Genomic DNA, 16,975 nt, shown 5'->3' on the forward strand with positions numbered 1-16,975 from the left:
TATGTCAAATATTGACGAAGTAGAAAGAATCCCTGTGTTTATCACCCATTGGCTGCATTCTGCTATTTCGGCCCCACCCCACTTTTTTTTTTCTTTTTCTGGTTGCTGGAATATTTGGTCTGATTTGATTTTTTAAAAAGATTTTATTTATTTATTGGACAGAGATTACAAGTAGGCAGAGAGGCAGGTGGGCGGGGGTGGGGTGGGAAGCAGGCTTCCTGCTGAGCAGAGAGCCTGACACTGGGCTCTATCCCAGGACTCTGGGATCACTACCTGAGCGGAAGGCAGAGGCTTTCACCTACTGATTTGATTTGATGTTTTTTAAGGTAGGCTCCACCCCCAGCATGGGGCTTTAACTTGATCAGGACCTGAGCTGAGGGGCACCTGGGTGGCTAAGTCATTAAGCGTCTGCCTTCAACTCAGGTCGTGATCCTGGGATTGAACCTCACATCGGGCTTCCTGCTCAGCGGGAAAACTGCTTCTTCCTCTCCCAATCACCCTGCTTGTGTTCCCTCTCTCTCTGTGTCTCTTGCTGTCAAATAAATAAATAAAATCTTTAAAAAAAAAAAAAAGGGACCTGAGCTGAGACGGGAGAGTCAGATGCTCACCTGATTAGGCTGTCCAGGTGCCCTGCTGGAATTTTTTTTTTTTTTTAAGGAAGTTAGGTTTTATTTATTTATCTGACAGAGAGAAAGCACAAGCAGGCAGAGCTGCTGGCAGAGGGAGACGGGGAAGCAGGCTCAGTGGGGAGCCTGCTGAGTAGGGAGCCTGACTCCATCCCAGAACCCTGGGATCATGACCTGGGCGGAAGGCAGATGCTTAACTGACTGAGCCACCCAGGTGCCCCCTTGCTGAAATATTTTAAAGCCAACCCCAGATAGATCATTTCACATATAAAGACTTCCGTAAAGTAACAACTTGGGCAGAAGATCAAAATATTTAGAACTGACAGTATTTAAAAGATGAAAAAAAAGTGGTCACCAGTTACCTACGTTTGGGGCATTCCAGAGCTCATCCCTATCCCCTACATTTTGAAACAGGTAGATTTAAAAATAAAACTATGAATGTCAAGCAATAGTGAAACTAAAACATTTCTGCTACAAAGCCTGAGTGCAAGTTCCCCATCCGCCACATGCGTTCCCGTGCACTGTTTGTGTGAGCAGATGTCCTCTGAGGCTTAGGTCCCAGCACTCATGCAGGAAACCTGTGCGCCCTCCTCATCCCTGCCAGGGGGCATTTAACAAACCGTGGAGGTACTTCTGGTTGTCATGCTGGGGGGAGGGGTGCTACCGGCATCAGCGGGGGCTGGCTAGGGGTGCTGCTAACATCCTACTGTGCACAGGGCAGTCCCCAAAATAAAGGACTGTCTGTCCCCAACCACTGAGCTGGAGAAACCCTGGTTTAGGACTCTGGGAGATGGTGTTTTATCACTAATCTCTTCCCTGAGGTTCTCCCTTAATTTGCGGGGAATTGCTTAATGGACAGTGATGGTCGGGGGTGGGGTGCTGGGGAGGCAGACACAAATAGCTTTGACTGGTGTTGACATTTGCCAGTAAACACTTACTTTCTAGAAAATTCCAAATGAATGACTTCATTCAGATTTTTTATTCTATCAGTTGTATCCCCAAGGATTATTTCAGAAGTTTGTACAACAAAATATGTATAGGGTTTCCGCTCTGCTTACCAGGAAGTCAGACTCCCTCCCAGGCAAGCGGATGTGAAACCTTTCCACTTCTGGAGAGCTTCCAGAAGCCAAACAAGGCCAGGACTGTTTTAGCGGCAGCTTCTGCGTGCGTGCGTATGGAAAGGGAAGGAACAAAACTTGGAGCTGAAGGGGGGGAGGTGGAGAGGGTTGTGCAGGAAAATGACTTTTTCATGGTGATTGTCCAGGAGGAGAATGCTGAATCAGTGTGGCTGCTGAACCTTGAAAGAGAGTGAGGACCCGATGCTTCTGTGCGCTGGGCGGCCCAGACCATCTGGATAAGTCAGGGTTCTCAGCGTCGGGGACCCCAGAGTCAAGGCAGCAGAGAGGGACGTGGCCACAAGTAATTGTGTGGCAGGACCGCAACTTATCGGTGTTATCATTGGGGTCCAGGAGCCCTAGGCCTGATATAACCCTGTGGCTTGTTTCTTTCCAGATCGATCATTTAGAACGTGGATGTGTGGGGTAACATGTCCAGTGTGTCCGAGGAGAGAAGAAAAAGGCAGCAGAACATTAAGGAAGGACTGCAGTTTATACAGTAAGGGCTTGACTCGTACCTGCGTTCGCGGCACATGGTGCAGCTGACCCTCGAACAACGCGGGGCGAGGGGGTGCAGACCGCCCCCCCCCCCGCCAATTTAAAGTCCACATATAACCTTTGACTCCTAAAAATGTAACTACTGATAGCCTACTGGTGACTGGAAGCCTGACCAATAACATAAACAGTCAATGAACACATTTTGTACGTTATATGTATTATTTCTGTTTTAAGGTAAAGCAAGCTGGAGAAACAAAGTGGTAAGAAAGTCATAAGGAAGAGAAAATACATTTACAGTACTGTATTGTATTTGTTGAAAAAGAGAAAGTTATATAGGTGGACCCACGCAGTTGAAGCCCGTGTTGTTTGAGAGGTCAACTGTACTTTTTATATTGGATTAAGAAGTCTTTTTTTTTTTAAGATTTTATTTATTTATTTGACAGAGAGAGATCACAAGTAGGCAGAGAGGCAGGCAGAGAGAGAGGAAGAAGCAGGCTCCCCGCTGAGCAGAGAGCCCAATGCTGGGCTCGATCCCAGGACCCTGAGCCGAAGGCAGAGGCTTCAACCCACTGAGCCACCCAGGCGCCCCTGATTAAGAAATCTTAAATCTGGTTTATAAGTGCCCTTAATTCAGGTCTAAATGAGGTATTTTTATGCAGCAATAGTTTTTGCTCTTGTACTTTTGATTTCTTGTTCTGAAGTGTATCTTACTGTCCCTGATTTTTAGAACTAAAATCCTTCAGTGCCTCTGAAAATCTTAAACTGAGAGGAATTGGTACCTAATCCCATCAGAACACTTCTGAAGACTGGAAAGTGACTGAGAATGAACTTGTATGCAGGGCTTTTATAATCAAACATTTCTGTTAAGAAGCTTGGGCTTTAACTAGCCTTCTCGAGGGTGGCAGAGCATGGCGGGGATGTACAGTCTGGGGCCCGGGTGGACTTGTCCCGGCGGAGGGGCTCCATGTTCTTCCCGGGAAGGAGACCACCTTCTCTGTATACAGTGACTCAGTCACAACTCTTAGTGGTTCGATGCTATTTCCCAGATTTTTTGGTATTTGAGGAAGTAAGCCTTCTTTTAGTAGAGGTAGGTTGGAGAAGAAAAGTGTTTCACTTACTAAAGAGAACATAAAGGAAGAGTTACAGATTCTTCTTTCCCCATACCTACCTTATATGTGAATGGTGGTGTTAAAAGAGAGGTAGGTCTTTCAGATGTGCTTTGAACCTGCGGCAAGCTCATAGAACTTGTTTTACAATGACTTCTGGATCAAGGAATCCTGATAAGAGCCCAATAATTACAGTTACTTGGTTTCTTCTTCCTAGGTCACCACTGTCATACCCAGGAACACAGGAACAGTATGCGGTAATGATGGGGAACGTCTGCCTAAAAGCTCTGCAAGTAGCCTGAGAACTATCACATTTAGTGGGGGTTGGCCGACCATGGCTTTGTGGGCCGAATGTGGCCCGTTGTCTGTTACTATGAATAAAGTTTTATTGGAGCCCAGCCACACCTATTTGTTAATATATTATCTGTGGCTGTTTGCATGACATATGGTAGCCGAGACAGAGACTGTCTGGCCTGCAAAGCCTGAAACATTGACTCTCTGGGCGCTTAGAGAGTTTGCCGGTCTTATGCACATATGAGACAACGGTATTTGTTGGGACAGGTGGACAGTTGTCCTGTATTGTCTTTCCTCCAGGAGGGTAGTTTACACTAATTTTTCTTTTTCTTTTTTTTTTTTTTAAAGATTTTATTTATTTATCAGAGAGAGAGAAGGGGAGAGAGTGAGCACAGGCAGACAGAATGGCAGGCAGAGGCAGAGGGAGAAGCAGGCTCCCTGCTGAGCAAGGAGCCCGATGTGGGACTCGATCCCAGGATGCCGGGATCATGACCTGAGCCGAAGGCAGCTGCTTAACCAACTGAGCCACCCAGGCGTCCCTACACTAATTTTTCTTCTGAGACCTTTGAAAAATACCATTAGCCTACCTCTTAGCTCATTGGAAATAAGGGGGACGGATTATGTCGCAAAGGAAAGTGCACACGTTCTTAATTTAGGAGAAGAGAGGATCTAACAGGAGTAGAGGGTGCCTGGATCCTAAGAGGGGAGAGCGAGAGATGAAGCTAGTTAGAAACACAGTGAAAGCCCGGTTCCCTGGGTCTTGGACTAAAGGCCCTGGTATGGACTGTTCGTTCACGTGTGGCTTCTTGGTTCTGTTTTGATCCTTCTAAATGTTCCTTCTTTCTCTCTGCCTCTCTCTCTCTCCCTCTTCTCAGTTTCCTTCTCTGCCTTTTTCCTTCTTCCTTCCCTCCCTCTCTTCAAACAGATGTACAATCAGTATTATGGCTCGGAAATACTCAGAACAATCCGTTCATTTTACAGTTCATTTTCTAGTCCTGACATTTGGGACAGGGTTCCCGAGAGATGAAGTGGCAGGTCACAAGTCACCTCCCTTATTAAAGGTTGATCTGTCCAGTGTTCTTTACTACCTTTGTCAGCTTAGACAGGAATTTTGCAAAACGAGACTGAAGACTTGAATATTTGTCTGTTCTTGTACTATTTATCTGGTCTTGACTTTTAAAAACATTAAAGCACTGATAAAAATCATGAAGGAACATATACTGAAACTTCAGAACTTTTATATATACCGAAAGGATGTGCATACTACACTTCCTTGGTGAGGAAAAGGTTTACCTTCCACTCCCCAATCTGTAATTGACTTGAGTGAACATTTACAAAAGAGGAAATACAATGGTCCATAAAAATGTGAGACATTATTTGCAACTGATGAATCATAAAATTCTACCTCTGAAACAAACAAAAAAAGGTACAGAAACAACAACAACAACAAAATGTGGGAAATTGTTGGTAATCAGACATGCAAATAAGAAAGGGGACAGTTTTTCACGTAGCAATCGGGAGGGGTTTTATGTGTACACATGCACAGATGCATACATCCTACCCCGTTTTGGGAGGGGGGGTGCCATGAAGGAAACTGCTAGAAGTGTTCAGTGTTACTGCCCCTTTGGAAGGCAGTTCAGAAATACTGGTCAGAAACTTACAATGCTCTTTCTTTGTGACCTAGAGTTTCCCCTTGTAGGACTTTCTCATAGGCACAGAGTTGGGGATGTGAACAAATACTTTGCTGCATTTCTCTCCATGAGAAATGGAATTTCCTCTTTAAAAAGTGAGCAAGATGAAGCCCTTGCTGAGATGGCGGCAGGTTCTGGGTTCCCAGTTTCTTAGAGCTGTGTTTCTTGTTCTGTTTCATCAAAGGCTCAGGAAGTTTTGGTACAAAAACGATAATTTCCTTAAACCTAAAACTTGTTCCGTAAAGGGCTTCAAGTGGTCCCTTTCTTTTTTTAAGGTATATTTACGTGCTCTTGTGAGAAATCTTTTTAATGAAGGCAATGATGTTTATCGGGAACGTGATTGGAACAACTCAATAAGCCAGTACACAGAAGCTTTGAATATCGCTGGGTATGCAAAGTCTGAAGAAATTGTCATCCCTAAAGAAATAATTGAAAAGCTGCATATAAATCGTATTGCTTGCTATTCTAACATGGTGAGTTGTGATTTCTTTTAAAACAGCATTTCTAGAGAGAAAAAGACATTTTCAATGATATAGTACATTAAAAGTCAATTTTCTAATTTCTGTTTTGAAGAAAGACATTATTGACGCCTTTAGAGTGGCTTGAGGCTTTGAAAAATCAGCTTTGGCTAAATGTTTAGGGATTTTAGAAATACCCTGTTTCTTGGACTGGTCCTTGGAGTTGCCATGTGAGTCTGGCTTCTGGGCTGTGTCTGCTTGTAACAGAAATTGATGCCGGAAGACACAGGTGTTCACAGATTTGTTTTCCGTAGTGGATTTTTCATCGGCTAGCTGTTTGGGAGTTACATTTCCAGGTGACTTTTTTTTTTTTTTTAAAGATTTGTTTTTTTGTGAGAGAGAGAGAGAGGGGGCATGTGCATGCCCATGGGGATGGGGGCTGGGCAGAGGGAGAACCTCTAGCAGACTCCCTGCTGAGCTTCGAGCCTGATGTGGGGCTCAATCTCATGACTCTGAGATCAGGACCAAGCCCAAACCAAGAACCAGATGCCTAACCAGGGTAGCCAGCCAGGTGCCCCCTCCAGCTGACTTTTTTTTTTTTTTTAAGATTTTTATTTATTTATTTGACGGAGATCACAAGTAGGCAGAGAGTCAGGCTGGGGCGGGGTTGGGGAGAAGGCTCCCCGCTGAGCAGAGAGCCCGATGTGGAGCTCGATCCCAGGACCCTGATATCATGACCTGAGCCGAAGGCAGAGGCTTTAACCCACTGAGCCATCCAGGTGCCCCCTCCAGCTGACATTTTCACGAGCTCCGCCAAAGGGTAACTAGTGGAAAGAGTAGGACAGGAAAGTGACACTTGGGGCATCAACTGTGTCTGAGAAGTTTTATTTCCTGAAGATCTGGGGCCTTTCTGGTCAGATTTTAATGTTTATCTGATCCGGAGGTTGGGTACATGGAGAGTGATCTTATTTGTACTTTTGCATATTTGAAATTTCACAATGAAGATAATTTTCAGAAAGAAAAATGATACTGCAGACTCAAGAGTTTAAAAGGGTTGGGGGTAGCAGTCTGGGTCTCTATGGGTTTGCATTTGCAGGAAGCCACCAGTGTAAGAAATGAGCTATGGTTAATTTTTCTCTGGTCTCACACCCCAGGGTTTCCACGATAAAGTTTTAGAGGAGTGTGACGCTGTCCTCAGTTTAAATGCCAGTAATTGCAAAGCTCTCTATCGGAAATCAAAGGCTCTCAGCGACTTGGGAAGGTACAGAGAGGCTTACGACTCTGTAGCGAAGTGCTCCTTGGCAGTGCCTCAGGTACGGATCTCGTGCTTCGGTTTGTTGTTTTACGTCGTAACCGTCTTCTTGCTTCCGGGTGGACAAGTGGCATTGAAAGAGTTAACATTTCCAGCCAGCTGTCCGCATGCTCAGTTGGAGCACTGAGAAAGCACTCGGAAAGCAAGCGTCTGGACAAAATAGGTTCATTGCTTTTCTGCCTGTTCGTCATCACAGTCCGTATATAGAAGCCTCCATTAATCTTATTTTCGTTGTTCTCACCCCGCCCCCCAGGATGAACATGTAATAAAACTAACTCAAGAACTAGCTCAGAAATTGGGATTTAAGATAAGAAAAGCGTACGTCAGGGCTGAGGTAAGCCAGAGTTCTCTCCAGGAGGGATTTTCATTTTGTTTTGTAACTTAGAGCCAGTTCTGTTTTTAACTTGATTTTCTTTTCTTTCTTTCTTTTTTTTTTTTAAATTCATGTCTTTATTTTCTTTCAGCTTTCATTAAAATCAGTTCCTGGGGATGGGGCTGCCAAGGTAAAGTGATTCCTTCTGTAAGACTCTTAGCTTTTTGTTAAAAAAAAAAAAAAAAAAAAAAGAACAGATAGAAGCATTGGCAGTTCTGCTTTTAATATTTTTGGTTTGCGTCTATTTTTGAAGGCTTTTTGTTCCTCAGACACATAATTGGCCAGAGCTTCCTGTCCTATAAAAAGAAACAAACAGTTCAAGTAATATCTTTTAACCAGCGTTTCCTGAAGGCCAGTGGAGCGTTTTCCAGGATGTTCATAGATATTAGGTTTTCTTAGAAAAAGTGGCTCAGGGCCACTTAACTAATTTGGGGAGTCACTGGGTTTAATACAATGAACAAGTTGTTTTTTTAAAGGTAAGTCTTCTTGGAGCAGTTAGGATGCCATTGTGAGTTGGGGAGTGAGCGGTGGAGGGACTAGTCCCTCTGGAACGGGCATGGTCCTAAGGATCTGTTGAGAAATAGTGTCCACAAGCAGCAGGCAGTGGTGCCCCTAGACCAGCCCTGCTTAGCCTCGTGGCCCTGAACGTCCCATTTGTTTCTTGGATCTCAACTGGAAGGAAGTCCGCTTTCTGTGGGAACTTGCGCTGCTTTCTTAGAGGGACGTGGACAAGACGGCTTGTAGCCTAGAACCCTGCCGATACTATGATCTGCTCTCTGGTTTAATTTCCAGGCTTTGAACTGTTCTGTGGAAGATATCGAGCCGGGTACGTTTTCACCTGTCCTCTTCATCTAGAAAGTGACAGCTTTAGACACTGCGTACCTCGTAGTGTTGTCAGATAAGATTCCCGTGTGGTTGTTAGTATTAAAGCAAGAATCATTTCGAAAACGACCTTTGGCTGCTGGCTGTGCGGGTAAGGGGTGGATTTTACTGGAAGTCGGTAGGCGGCCCCTGAGTACCTCTTGTGGCCCCTGCCAGCATCTCACAGCTCTGGCCAGAAGGGGCCCGGGCACCGTGAGGAACATGCATATGTTTTCACAATGGGATATGTTTATTCCTGGGTAAAGCAAATCACTTTTAGAATTCTTTTTACCCTTTGATTTGAATTTCTTTACCTCTGTCTCTCCATTTATTTTTATAATCGCTTTCCTAGTGTCCCCTAGCTCTGCACTTTTTCTCTTACTGCCTCTTGACGCTCGTCTTCTGTGGGTCCACTGAGGGCGAGTGCGTGCGTTTCTGTCCGTGTTACAGATTTGTTGACTCCGAGGCAGGAAGCCGTTCCCGTTGTCTCTGTGCCTGCATCTGGCTTCTCTCACCAAGTGGGAAGTGAGCTGGCCTCCGTCCCCATGATGCCCTTAACTTCCGTTTTGCCGCTGCAAGTGGAAGAGAGCTCCCTGCCATCGACCGTGTTGGCGAACGGAGGGAAGACCCCCTTCACGATGCCGGAAGCATTTTTGGATGATGGAGATATGGTCCTTGGAGATGAAATAGATGACCTTCTCGATTCAGCCCCTGAAGCCAATGAAACTGTTATGGTAAATGTCAATGTTACTCTTCTCTTTTGAAGTCAGGCCTCATTTTTATTTATCTGTTACTACTATTTTTTTCTTTTTTTTTTTTTAATATTTTTTATTTTATTTATTTGACAGAGAGAGAGAGATCACAAGTAGGCAGAGAGGCAGGCGGGGTGGGGGAGGGGGCAGGAAGCAGGCTCCCTGCCGAGCAGAGAGCCCGATGAGGGGCTTGATGCCAGGACCCTGAGATCATGACCTGAGCGGAAGGCAGAGGCTTAACCCACTGAGCCACCCCACGTTACTATTATATTTTAGAGAGAGGGTGAGCGGGTTGGGCGGGGGAAAGGCAGCGGGAGCAGGAGTGACAGTCTTAGGCGGCTCCATGTTCAGCTCCTCTGCAGGGCTTGATTCTGCGACCCTGAGATCATCATGAACTGAGCCGAAATCAGGAATTGGATGCTTAACCAACTGAGCCACCCAGCCGCCCCAGGCTTAATTTTTTTAAAAAAATTGCTGTATAACTGTATTTTCAGTATTATCTGTAGGCTAAACTTTGGGTCTCTTACCTTAAAAATGACTTTTGTCCTTCTCTGGTGGTACCAGGCTCATGTGGTTATTTTTTCAATAAAATAGGAACGCTGATCTAGTGATGACCCAGTTTTCCTCAACACCTATTGGAATCACATAGCATGGAAAGGGTGCATTTGAAATTCTGAAAAAGAGGGGTGACTGGCTGGCTTAGTCGGTTAAGTATCTGTCTTCAGCTTGGGTCATGATCCCAGGGTCCTTGGATGGAGCCCTGCTTGCTTGTGCACATGCATTCTCTCTCTCTCTCTCTCTTTTTCTTTTTAAAAAGATCTATTTATTTATTTGACAAAGATCGCAAGTAGGCAAAGAGGCAGGCGGTGGGGGGGGGAGCAGGCTTCCCACTGAGCAGAGAGCCCAATGCGGGGCTCGATCCCAGGACCCCAGGATCATGACCTGAGCCGAAGGTAGAGGCTTAAACCCCCTGAGCCACCCAGGTGCTCCTCTCTCTCTCTCTTAAATAAATAAATACATACATAAATAAATCCTTTTAAAAATAAGTGAAATCCTGAAAAAGAATAGGCATTTTTATATTTAAAGAAAAATATGTCTTTTGGATTAAGGGCTTAAGGGATAATGCCTCAGGGCAATTGTAAAACCAAGGCCAGATCTGGACCCAGGCTGCTGCTTGTCTGGCCTCCGACCTAAGAATGGGGGGTTGGGGGGGTGCTTACAATTTTAAATGTTTGGAAGGAAAAAAAAAGGGAGAACAGTATCTTGTGACACAGGAAAATGATATGAACTTCGTATTTCAGGGTCATCAATAAAGTTTTATTGTTCGTATTTCAGGGTCATCAATAAAGTTTTATTGGAACCCAGCCACGGCCGTCCACTGAAGTAGTTATCTGTGGCTGCCTTTGCATTGCAGCCGCATAGTGGAATAGTTGAAACAGACACCGTGGTGGGCACAGCCTCAGATACTTAACGTTGAGCCCTTGGCAGAAAAAGTTTACTGACCTCTGCCATAAAGTATATTGAAATAGCGGCAGTGGCAGCAACAGTCAGAGGAGGGGGAAGAGGCGGAGAAATTCAGGGCCAGTTTCAGTGCGGCTGAAGTAGAGGAAGAACAGGGTAGAGGGCAGGCACCCTGGGCTTTGCGTCTTCCCACTCTGGTCTTTTTTCTTTTTCTTTTTTTTTTTTTTTAAGTTTTTTTTTTTTTTTTTTGAAGAGTTTATTTATTTATTTGACAGACAGAGATCACAAGTAGGCAGAGAGGCAGGCAGAGAGAGAGGAGGAAGCAGGCTCCCCGCTGAGCAGAGAGCCCGATGTGGGACTCCATCCCAGGACCCTGAGATCACGACCTGAGCCGAAGGCAGCGGCTTAACCCACTGAGCCACCCAGGCGCCCCTTCCCACTCTGGTCTTCAGCAACTTGCCTCACCTCCGGTTTCCTGGTCTCTACCGTGGCCATCAGGGTAGGATGTATCTAGGAAACTCTAATGGTTAACATAGATAGTATGTAACTTTCCTCTCCGTAAACTGTCACAGTGAGCAGGGAGGAGAGAGTCAGCCTTCCATTTGTCCTGGTGAGATGGTACCTTCACATCCCCAGGAGGGACCGTCTAGGGTTTCTGGCTTCTGCAGCAACCTTCGCTTGAGAGCCTTCCTTCCTCCCCAGCCCCCCACACTACTCCTAGAATAAGGCCCCTTCTTAGGAGTCCCACGGTAGGGTGAAGGAAAGAAATCAGAGGGAAAGGAAATGGGAATGAAACATCTGGCTTGAAACAGTACCGTCATCACATCTTGATCCTTTTTGAAAAGTGGTCTTGGGAGTGTCTTGGGGGTGGCTCAGTGGTTTAAGCCTCTGTCTTCAGTTCAGGTCATGATCTCAGGGTCCTGGGATGGAACCCCACATTGGGCTCTCTGCTCAGCAGGGAGCCTGCTCCCCAGCCCCCCCCGCCGCCTACTTGTGATTCTTTATGCCAAATAAATAAATAAAATCTAAAAATACATAAAAATATATATAATATAAATATTTTATATTATATTAATATATCAATATTTATATTTATGTATTTATATAATTTTATAAGTAATATATATGTTCTTTTCTTTATATCTATCTATCTATCTATATATATATCCCTTTTCTTTATATATATATAAAGAAAAGTGGTCTTTCAAAGAACTAAGCTCTATATCCTAGATTCTTCTACGGAATCTTGATTTTGATTTCAACTTTGTTACATAATTGCCCAGTGTAAGACTTTGTGTCTGTGTGCTGATGTTCAGAGCAGCTCAGCCTACTTGTAACTGAGTTTCCTGGATTTTAACAGACTCTTTTTTCCTTCTCTAGCCATCAGCATTAGTCAGAGGAGCCCTCCAAGCAGCCAGTGTCCCCCCCAGCATACCCTTCTCGGCATCTCTCTTGGGCACCTTGCCCATCGGTGCGAGGTATGCTCCTCCGCCCTCCTTCTCAGAGCTGTACCCACCTTTGACTTCATCCTTGGAAGATTTCTGCTCTTCTTTAAATTCATTTTCAATGAGTGATGCCAAGCGAGGTAAGAATCGAGCCATTCATGTAAATAATCGCAGTTAATTTTTTTAAAAAAAGACAACCTGTTTTTGGCAGTGATTTAACTCTAGGTAGTTGGTACTTGGATTATTTTCAGGGTGGCTGAAAACTCAGTTTTCAGTTTTAACTGGCCTGGCCTGAATCGTGTGCCATTCAGGAGCTGGAGAAGCATAGGAATACATAGGGTTGTACGTGGCACTCGTTTTTGTTTGCTTTCTTAAACAAGACAGCGTGTTAAGTGGGGTGTCTATTGTTTGAGGGGGGCAGGGCACAGAATGACTTTTACTGTTTCCGGCAAGGAAGGAGTACTCCATCTGAGAGAGCCTTAAAGACAGGCTATCCCTTTTAAATTCTGAACGAGGCACATAGTTAAGAGTAATTTCCAGTGAAGACTTTTCAGAATTAGACTTCTAGAATTCGAGTTTCCTGTCTCAGACTCCATTCTTAGAGGTCAACAGACTGCCCGGTATCTTAGTTTTTACAAGGGGTTGCTGAGTGTTTAGTCTGACTCCCATTTCTGTAATTCCGGGTTTGATATATACTTTAAACAGTAATGATAACAATCTTTCATATTTTTTCCAAGGCGCTGTTACGTGGTTAGAGAAAAATCATAATGATTAATTTCAAGAGATTGATACCTGAAAAACTTAAATTTGTGTGAAACAGAAGGGCAGAGAGCGAATAATTGAGAGGTAGACTGAGACAAAGAAAGTCATCGCGTCCTTACTAATTTCCTTAATGTGAAGAGTTCTGGCTTTGTACTTTGAAAAGGAGAGGCTCTTTTCCCTTTTGGAGTATGAATGATTTTCATAGTCTTTTTAACTGGTCCTGCTCTGTAGGCCCTGCTTTAGCTTATGGCTCCGAAAACAGCTCTTTATTTAAGTTTGTCTACCAGTTGTGTGTGCCCTTGGTTTCCAGAGGGAGGTCCCCTGCCCAGTCTGGGAGTCGAGAGCGAGCAGAAAAGTTTGGAATGGGGATGGGGAAGTAACGTGGGGAAGTCGGGGAAGTGGTAGTCAGCCCCTGAGCCCTGATGTTCTTATCACATGATTAGAATGAGAAGGTCTGTTGAAGTGTTTTTATTATTTTAGATCTGTCCACCTCAACTTCTAGAGAGGGAACAGCGCTTAGCGGCAGTAATTCCTCCCTTTTACTTGTAAGTGTCACTTCCTCTTTTGTAAATACGTCGTTGCTTAAACTTGAACATAGGCCTTTTGCTTATGTAACTGACTTACTTGAATGGACGTGCTGGGGGAAATAATGCTAAAATAAGACTCTCCTGGGACATCCAGTCGTAAATGCTCTGTGTTTAAGCTGGGTCTGTCGCAGACCCTGAAAGAGGCTGTAGCACAGCAAAATCAAAAACAGGGGAGCTGAGATCAGGGCAGATAAAGATCGCACGCTGTCGTGCTGTCAAGCAGAATGGTTACCTGTTACTTTCAACAACTCGCAAGGAGGATCAAAGGCAGTGGGGGAGGGGCCTAGAGACCCAAGGAGAGGAAACCGAAGAAACCGTTTTCTTATATAGAGGCGCAGCAAGGACAGACTAGCACTGATTTCAGCGGAGGAAGAATTTTTTTTTTTCTACAAATTTGTTTCCTTCTTTAGTGATAGTGCAATATTTGTTGGCTGTTTTTTTTTCCCCTGTTTTTTGTTTTTTTTTTTTGTTGTTCTTCTTGCAGATGAATGGACCAGGCAACCTGTTTGCTTCTGAGAGTTTCCTGGGAATTTCAAGTCACCCCAGAAATGACTTTGGAAACTTTTTTGGAAGTGCAGTTACTAAACCACCTTCCTCAGTGACCCCCCGACATCCCCTTGAAGGAACCCATGAACTGAGACAAGCGTGTCAGATCTGTTTTGTTAAATCAGGTCAGGACCAAACAAAGGCGCTGATGGTATTAATATGTTAGTACATAGTCTGAGAGTTCTTAGGAATTAGTAAATACTCATGGAAAACACCAGCTACTGTGATTTTTTTTCATCTCTATTTGAGGTTTTTGTGTTTGTTTTTTAAAGATTTTATTTATTTATTTGACAGAGAGAGACAGGGAGAGAGGGAACACAAGCAGAGGGAGTGGGAGAGGGAGAAGTAGGCTTCCCGCAGAGCAGGGAGCCAGATGTGGGGCTCCATCCCAGGACCCCACGGTCATGACCTGAGCCGAAGGCAGACACTTAAAGACTGAGCCACCCAGGCGCCGCTGTCCCTCTTTGAGTTTTTTCTTAGCAAGCAGCAATTACTGATTTGGGCCCATTGGAGTCGAATAGGATAAGTCTGCTCTTATTTGATATGATTTCATTTATAGAATTATATGGAATGCAATATCTACCTGATTTTGAAAATCTCGAAATTTTTCGAGATTCTTTATGTTCCTCGTACATGTTTAAGAGTGTGGTCATTTTCTTTTTTCTTTTTTTAAAGATTGATTTGAGGGACAGCAAGAATGGGGGTGGGGAGAGGCAGAGGGAGAAACAGGTTTCCTGCTGAGCAGGGAGCACAGTGATGGAGGGCTCCATCCCGGGACCCTGAGATCACAACCTGAGCTGAAGGCAGACGGTTAACCTAACTGAGCCACCCAGGCACCCCAAGAATGGGATCCTTTTAAAATAAAGCAAGAACTAGAGTAAAAGCATTCTAACACCAGTATTTGATGTAATATTTATAAAATTAAAGTCTTTTCGTTGATTTGTTTCATATCTTTACCCGTAAGTCAGGTGCTAGAAACATAGTTTATCCTAAACTGGACTCAAATTCATTTCCTTTCTTAGTTGTGTATTTAACTTTAGCATAAGAAGCCATCAGAATTTCTGCCCTTATAGTTAAATAACGGTCTCGTTTGGGGCCACTGGTGTCAAATAAAACTTTGTATTCTCTGACAGCAGTTAAGAGGCACAAATTACTTCAGTAGCTTATTTACATTTGGGAATTATAAAAATGGGATTTTTGTGGGAATGTAAGAATCAGTATCCATCTGTTCACATCTGCTTGTAAATGTGCCTGTGAAATGAAACGTTACTTTTTGTGCCTTTGAGCAATCCTTCTTCACGTCTTTTCCAGGCCCGAAGTTAATGGATTTCACTTACCATGCTAATGTGGATCATAAATGTAAGAAAGATATTTTAATTGGTAGAATAAAGAATGTTGAAGATAAATCATGGAAAAAAATACGTCCAAGACCAACAAAAACAAATTATGAAGGCCCATATTATATATGTAAAGGTAACGTACTATAATTACTTAATTGGCATGCATGACATAAGTGATCAATTATTTGCTACATTTATTCTAATGGTTCCCATATTCCTGTTACCAGAAGTGTGTAGGTTGAGTTAACAGCAAGTGCCTTGGGTTGAGGCATTTGTATTCTTTTCTCTTCTTTTTATGTTGGTTTTTAACTTCTTTTTTTAATATTTTATTGTAGAGAGAGAGTAAGCAGGTGTGAGTGGGGGGTGGGGCGGGTTGGGGGCGAGAGAGAGAGAGAGACAGAGAGGGAATCTTATGTAGACTCTCGCTGAGTATAAAACCCAGTACAGGACTCGATCCTGTGACCCTGAGATCATGACCCAAGCCAAAATCAGTAGTCAGCTGCTTAACCTGCTAAGCCATCAGGCGCCACATTTTCTCGATGTTGATGGACACAGGCTCTGACCATATTCCCCACAGAAAGCCATCTTGCACTTGACGTTCCCTGACTTAATGTAAACAGAATCAGAACGCTGAACTAAGGCTTTGAGAAGTTTACTCTTCTAGGATGCTTTTGAGAGAAGTTCGTGGATTCATTTTTGTCAGATCACTTCCTCTGAATGGGCTTCGAATGTCCTGAAGTGATTTTTTAAACTTTGGCGGAACACATGCGGGCATCAGAGCCTTTTCCCCCATCAGAGATTAAACAGTAATTCAGGCTCATGGGCTGTTGTTTTAGGGTTAAAACCTGTCCCCCCCCCCCCCAACAGTGAGATGCGTGTCCTTGCTTAAAGGCTGTCCGCGAGTTGTTCCAAGAAATTCACAGGGTGCCCTAAATGTGTCTGATAGTCACTGGTTTTGAAAAACCAGTGGCCCTGTTTTCTCCGTCATTCAGTTGTCTGTCTTTCTAGACGTGGCCGCTGAGGAGGAGTGTAGGTACTCTGGCCACTGCACGTTCGCCTACTGTCAAGAAGAGATCGACATCTGGACGCTGGAGCGGAAAGGGGCGTTCAGCAGGGAGGCTTTCTTTGGTGGCAATGGGACGATCAACCTCACCGTATTCAAACTTCTCCAAGAGCATCTTGGGGAATTTATATTCCTTTGTGAGGTACTGTCTCCAAACCTTATTTTCTACTGTAGGATCGGTGAGAGTTTCTGACTCGCGAGCCCAGAAGTAGAAAATGCCGAGCGCTGGTCTGGCCATATGGGGACCATTCACTCAGCCTCCGGCCGTTACGACTAGGATCCAAAAGGATACAAAACCCCCTCATTTTTAATATCTATCAGTAGAAGTGTGTAATGTATAACTATGTGCAAAAGTATGGTACAAAAGTTCTGTTTTGCATTACGCTGTTGTGGTAACTCTTCTTCTCTGTCTGTTCCAGAAATGTTTTGATCATAAGCCTAGAATGATAAGTAAAAGAAATAAAGATAATTCTACTTCTTGTTCTCACCCGGTTACAAAGCATGAGTTTGAAGACAATAAGTATGTTGGTAGTTTCTAATTTTTATAGTGACGCAATAGATTCTGTTTTTAGATCCAAATACAGCCAGAGTAGTATCTCCGTAGGCATTTTAGGCCTGTGTTTTTGTTGTTGCTGTTTTGAAAGACGATGACTGTTTAAAGATGTCTCTTAGTATATTTGCTGGG

At 44.0% G+C, this 16,975-nt stretch overlaps 1 protein-coding gene across 6 annotated transcripts in view; it reads left to right on the forward strand.

Moving 5' to 3' along the window:
* ZC3H7A (zinc finger CCCH-type containing 7A) overlaps positions 1 to 16,975 on the forward strand; it is a gene marked incomplete at its 5' end in the record, with an annotated part of 37,929 nt that overhangs the window by 9,511 nt on the left and 11,443 nt on the right. For 2 of the 6 annotated variants that reach the window (XR_014306353.1, XM_082714087.1), the window contains 12 exons: positions 5,435 to 5,803; positions 6,943 to 7,101; positions 7,354 to 7,434; positions 7,565 to 7,603; positions 8,266 to 8,299; positions 8,785 to 9,068; positions 11,928 to 12,132; positions 13,235 to 13,299; positions 13,826 to 14,012; positions 15,199 to 15,360; positions 16,236 to 16,432; positions 16,710 to 16,810. Coding sequence is in view for 5 of the 6 variants with exons in the window: in XM_082714087.1 (XP_082570213.1) it covers positions 5,435 to 5,803; positions 6,943 to 7,101; positions 7,354 to 7,434; positions 7,565 to 7,603; positions 8,266 to 8,299; positions 8,785 to 9,068; positions 11,928 to 12,132; positions 13,235 to 13,299; positions 13,826 to 14,012; positions 15,199 to 15,360; positions 16,236 to 16,432; positions 16,710 to 16,810 (1,883 nt within the window). Of the gene's footprint in view, positions 1 to 1,132; positions 1,254 to 1,759; positions 2,046 to 2,138; positions 2,241 to 3,562; positions 3,635 to 5,434; positions 5,804 to 6,942; positions 7,102 to 7,353; positions 7,435 to 7,564; positions 7,604 to 8,265; positions 8,300 to 8,784; positions 9,069 to 11,927; positions 12,133 to 13,234; positions 13,300 to 13,825; positions 14,013 to 15,198; positions 15,361 to 16,235; positions 16,433 to 16,709; positions 16,811 to 16,975 lie in introns of those variants that run through there. The other 4 variants (XM_082714089.1, XM_082714090.1, XM_082714088.1 and 1 more) reach the window with 4 other exon arrangements.

Source organism: Mustela nivalis (genome assembly GCF_964662115.1).
Source record: "Mustela nivalis genome assembly, chromosome: 19".
Lineage (NCBI taxonomy): Eukaryota > Metazoa > Chordata > Mammalia > Carnivora > Mustelidae > Mustela > Mustela nivalis.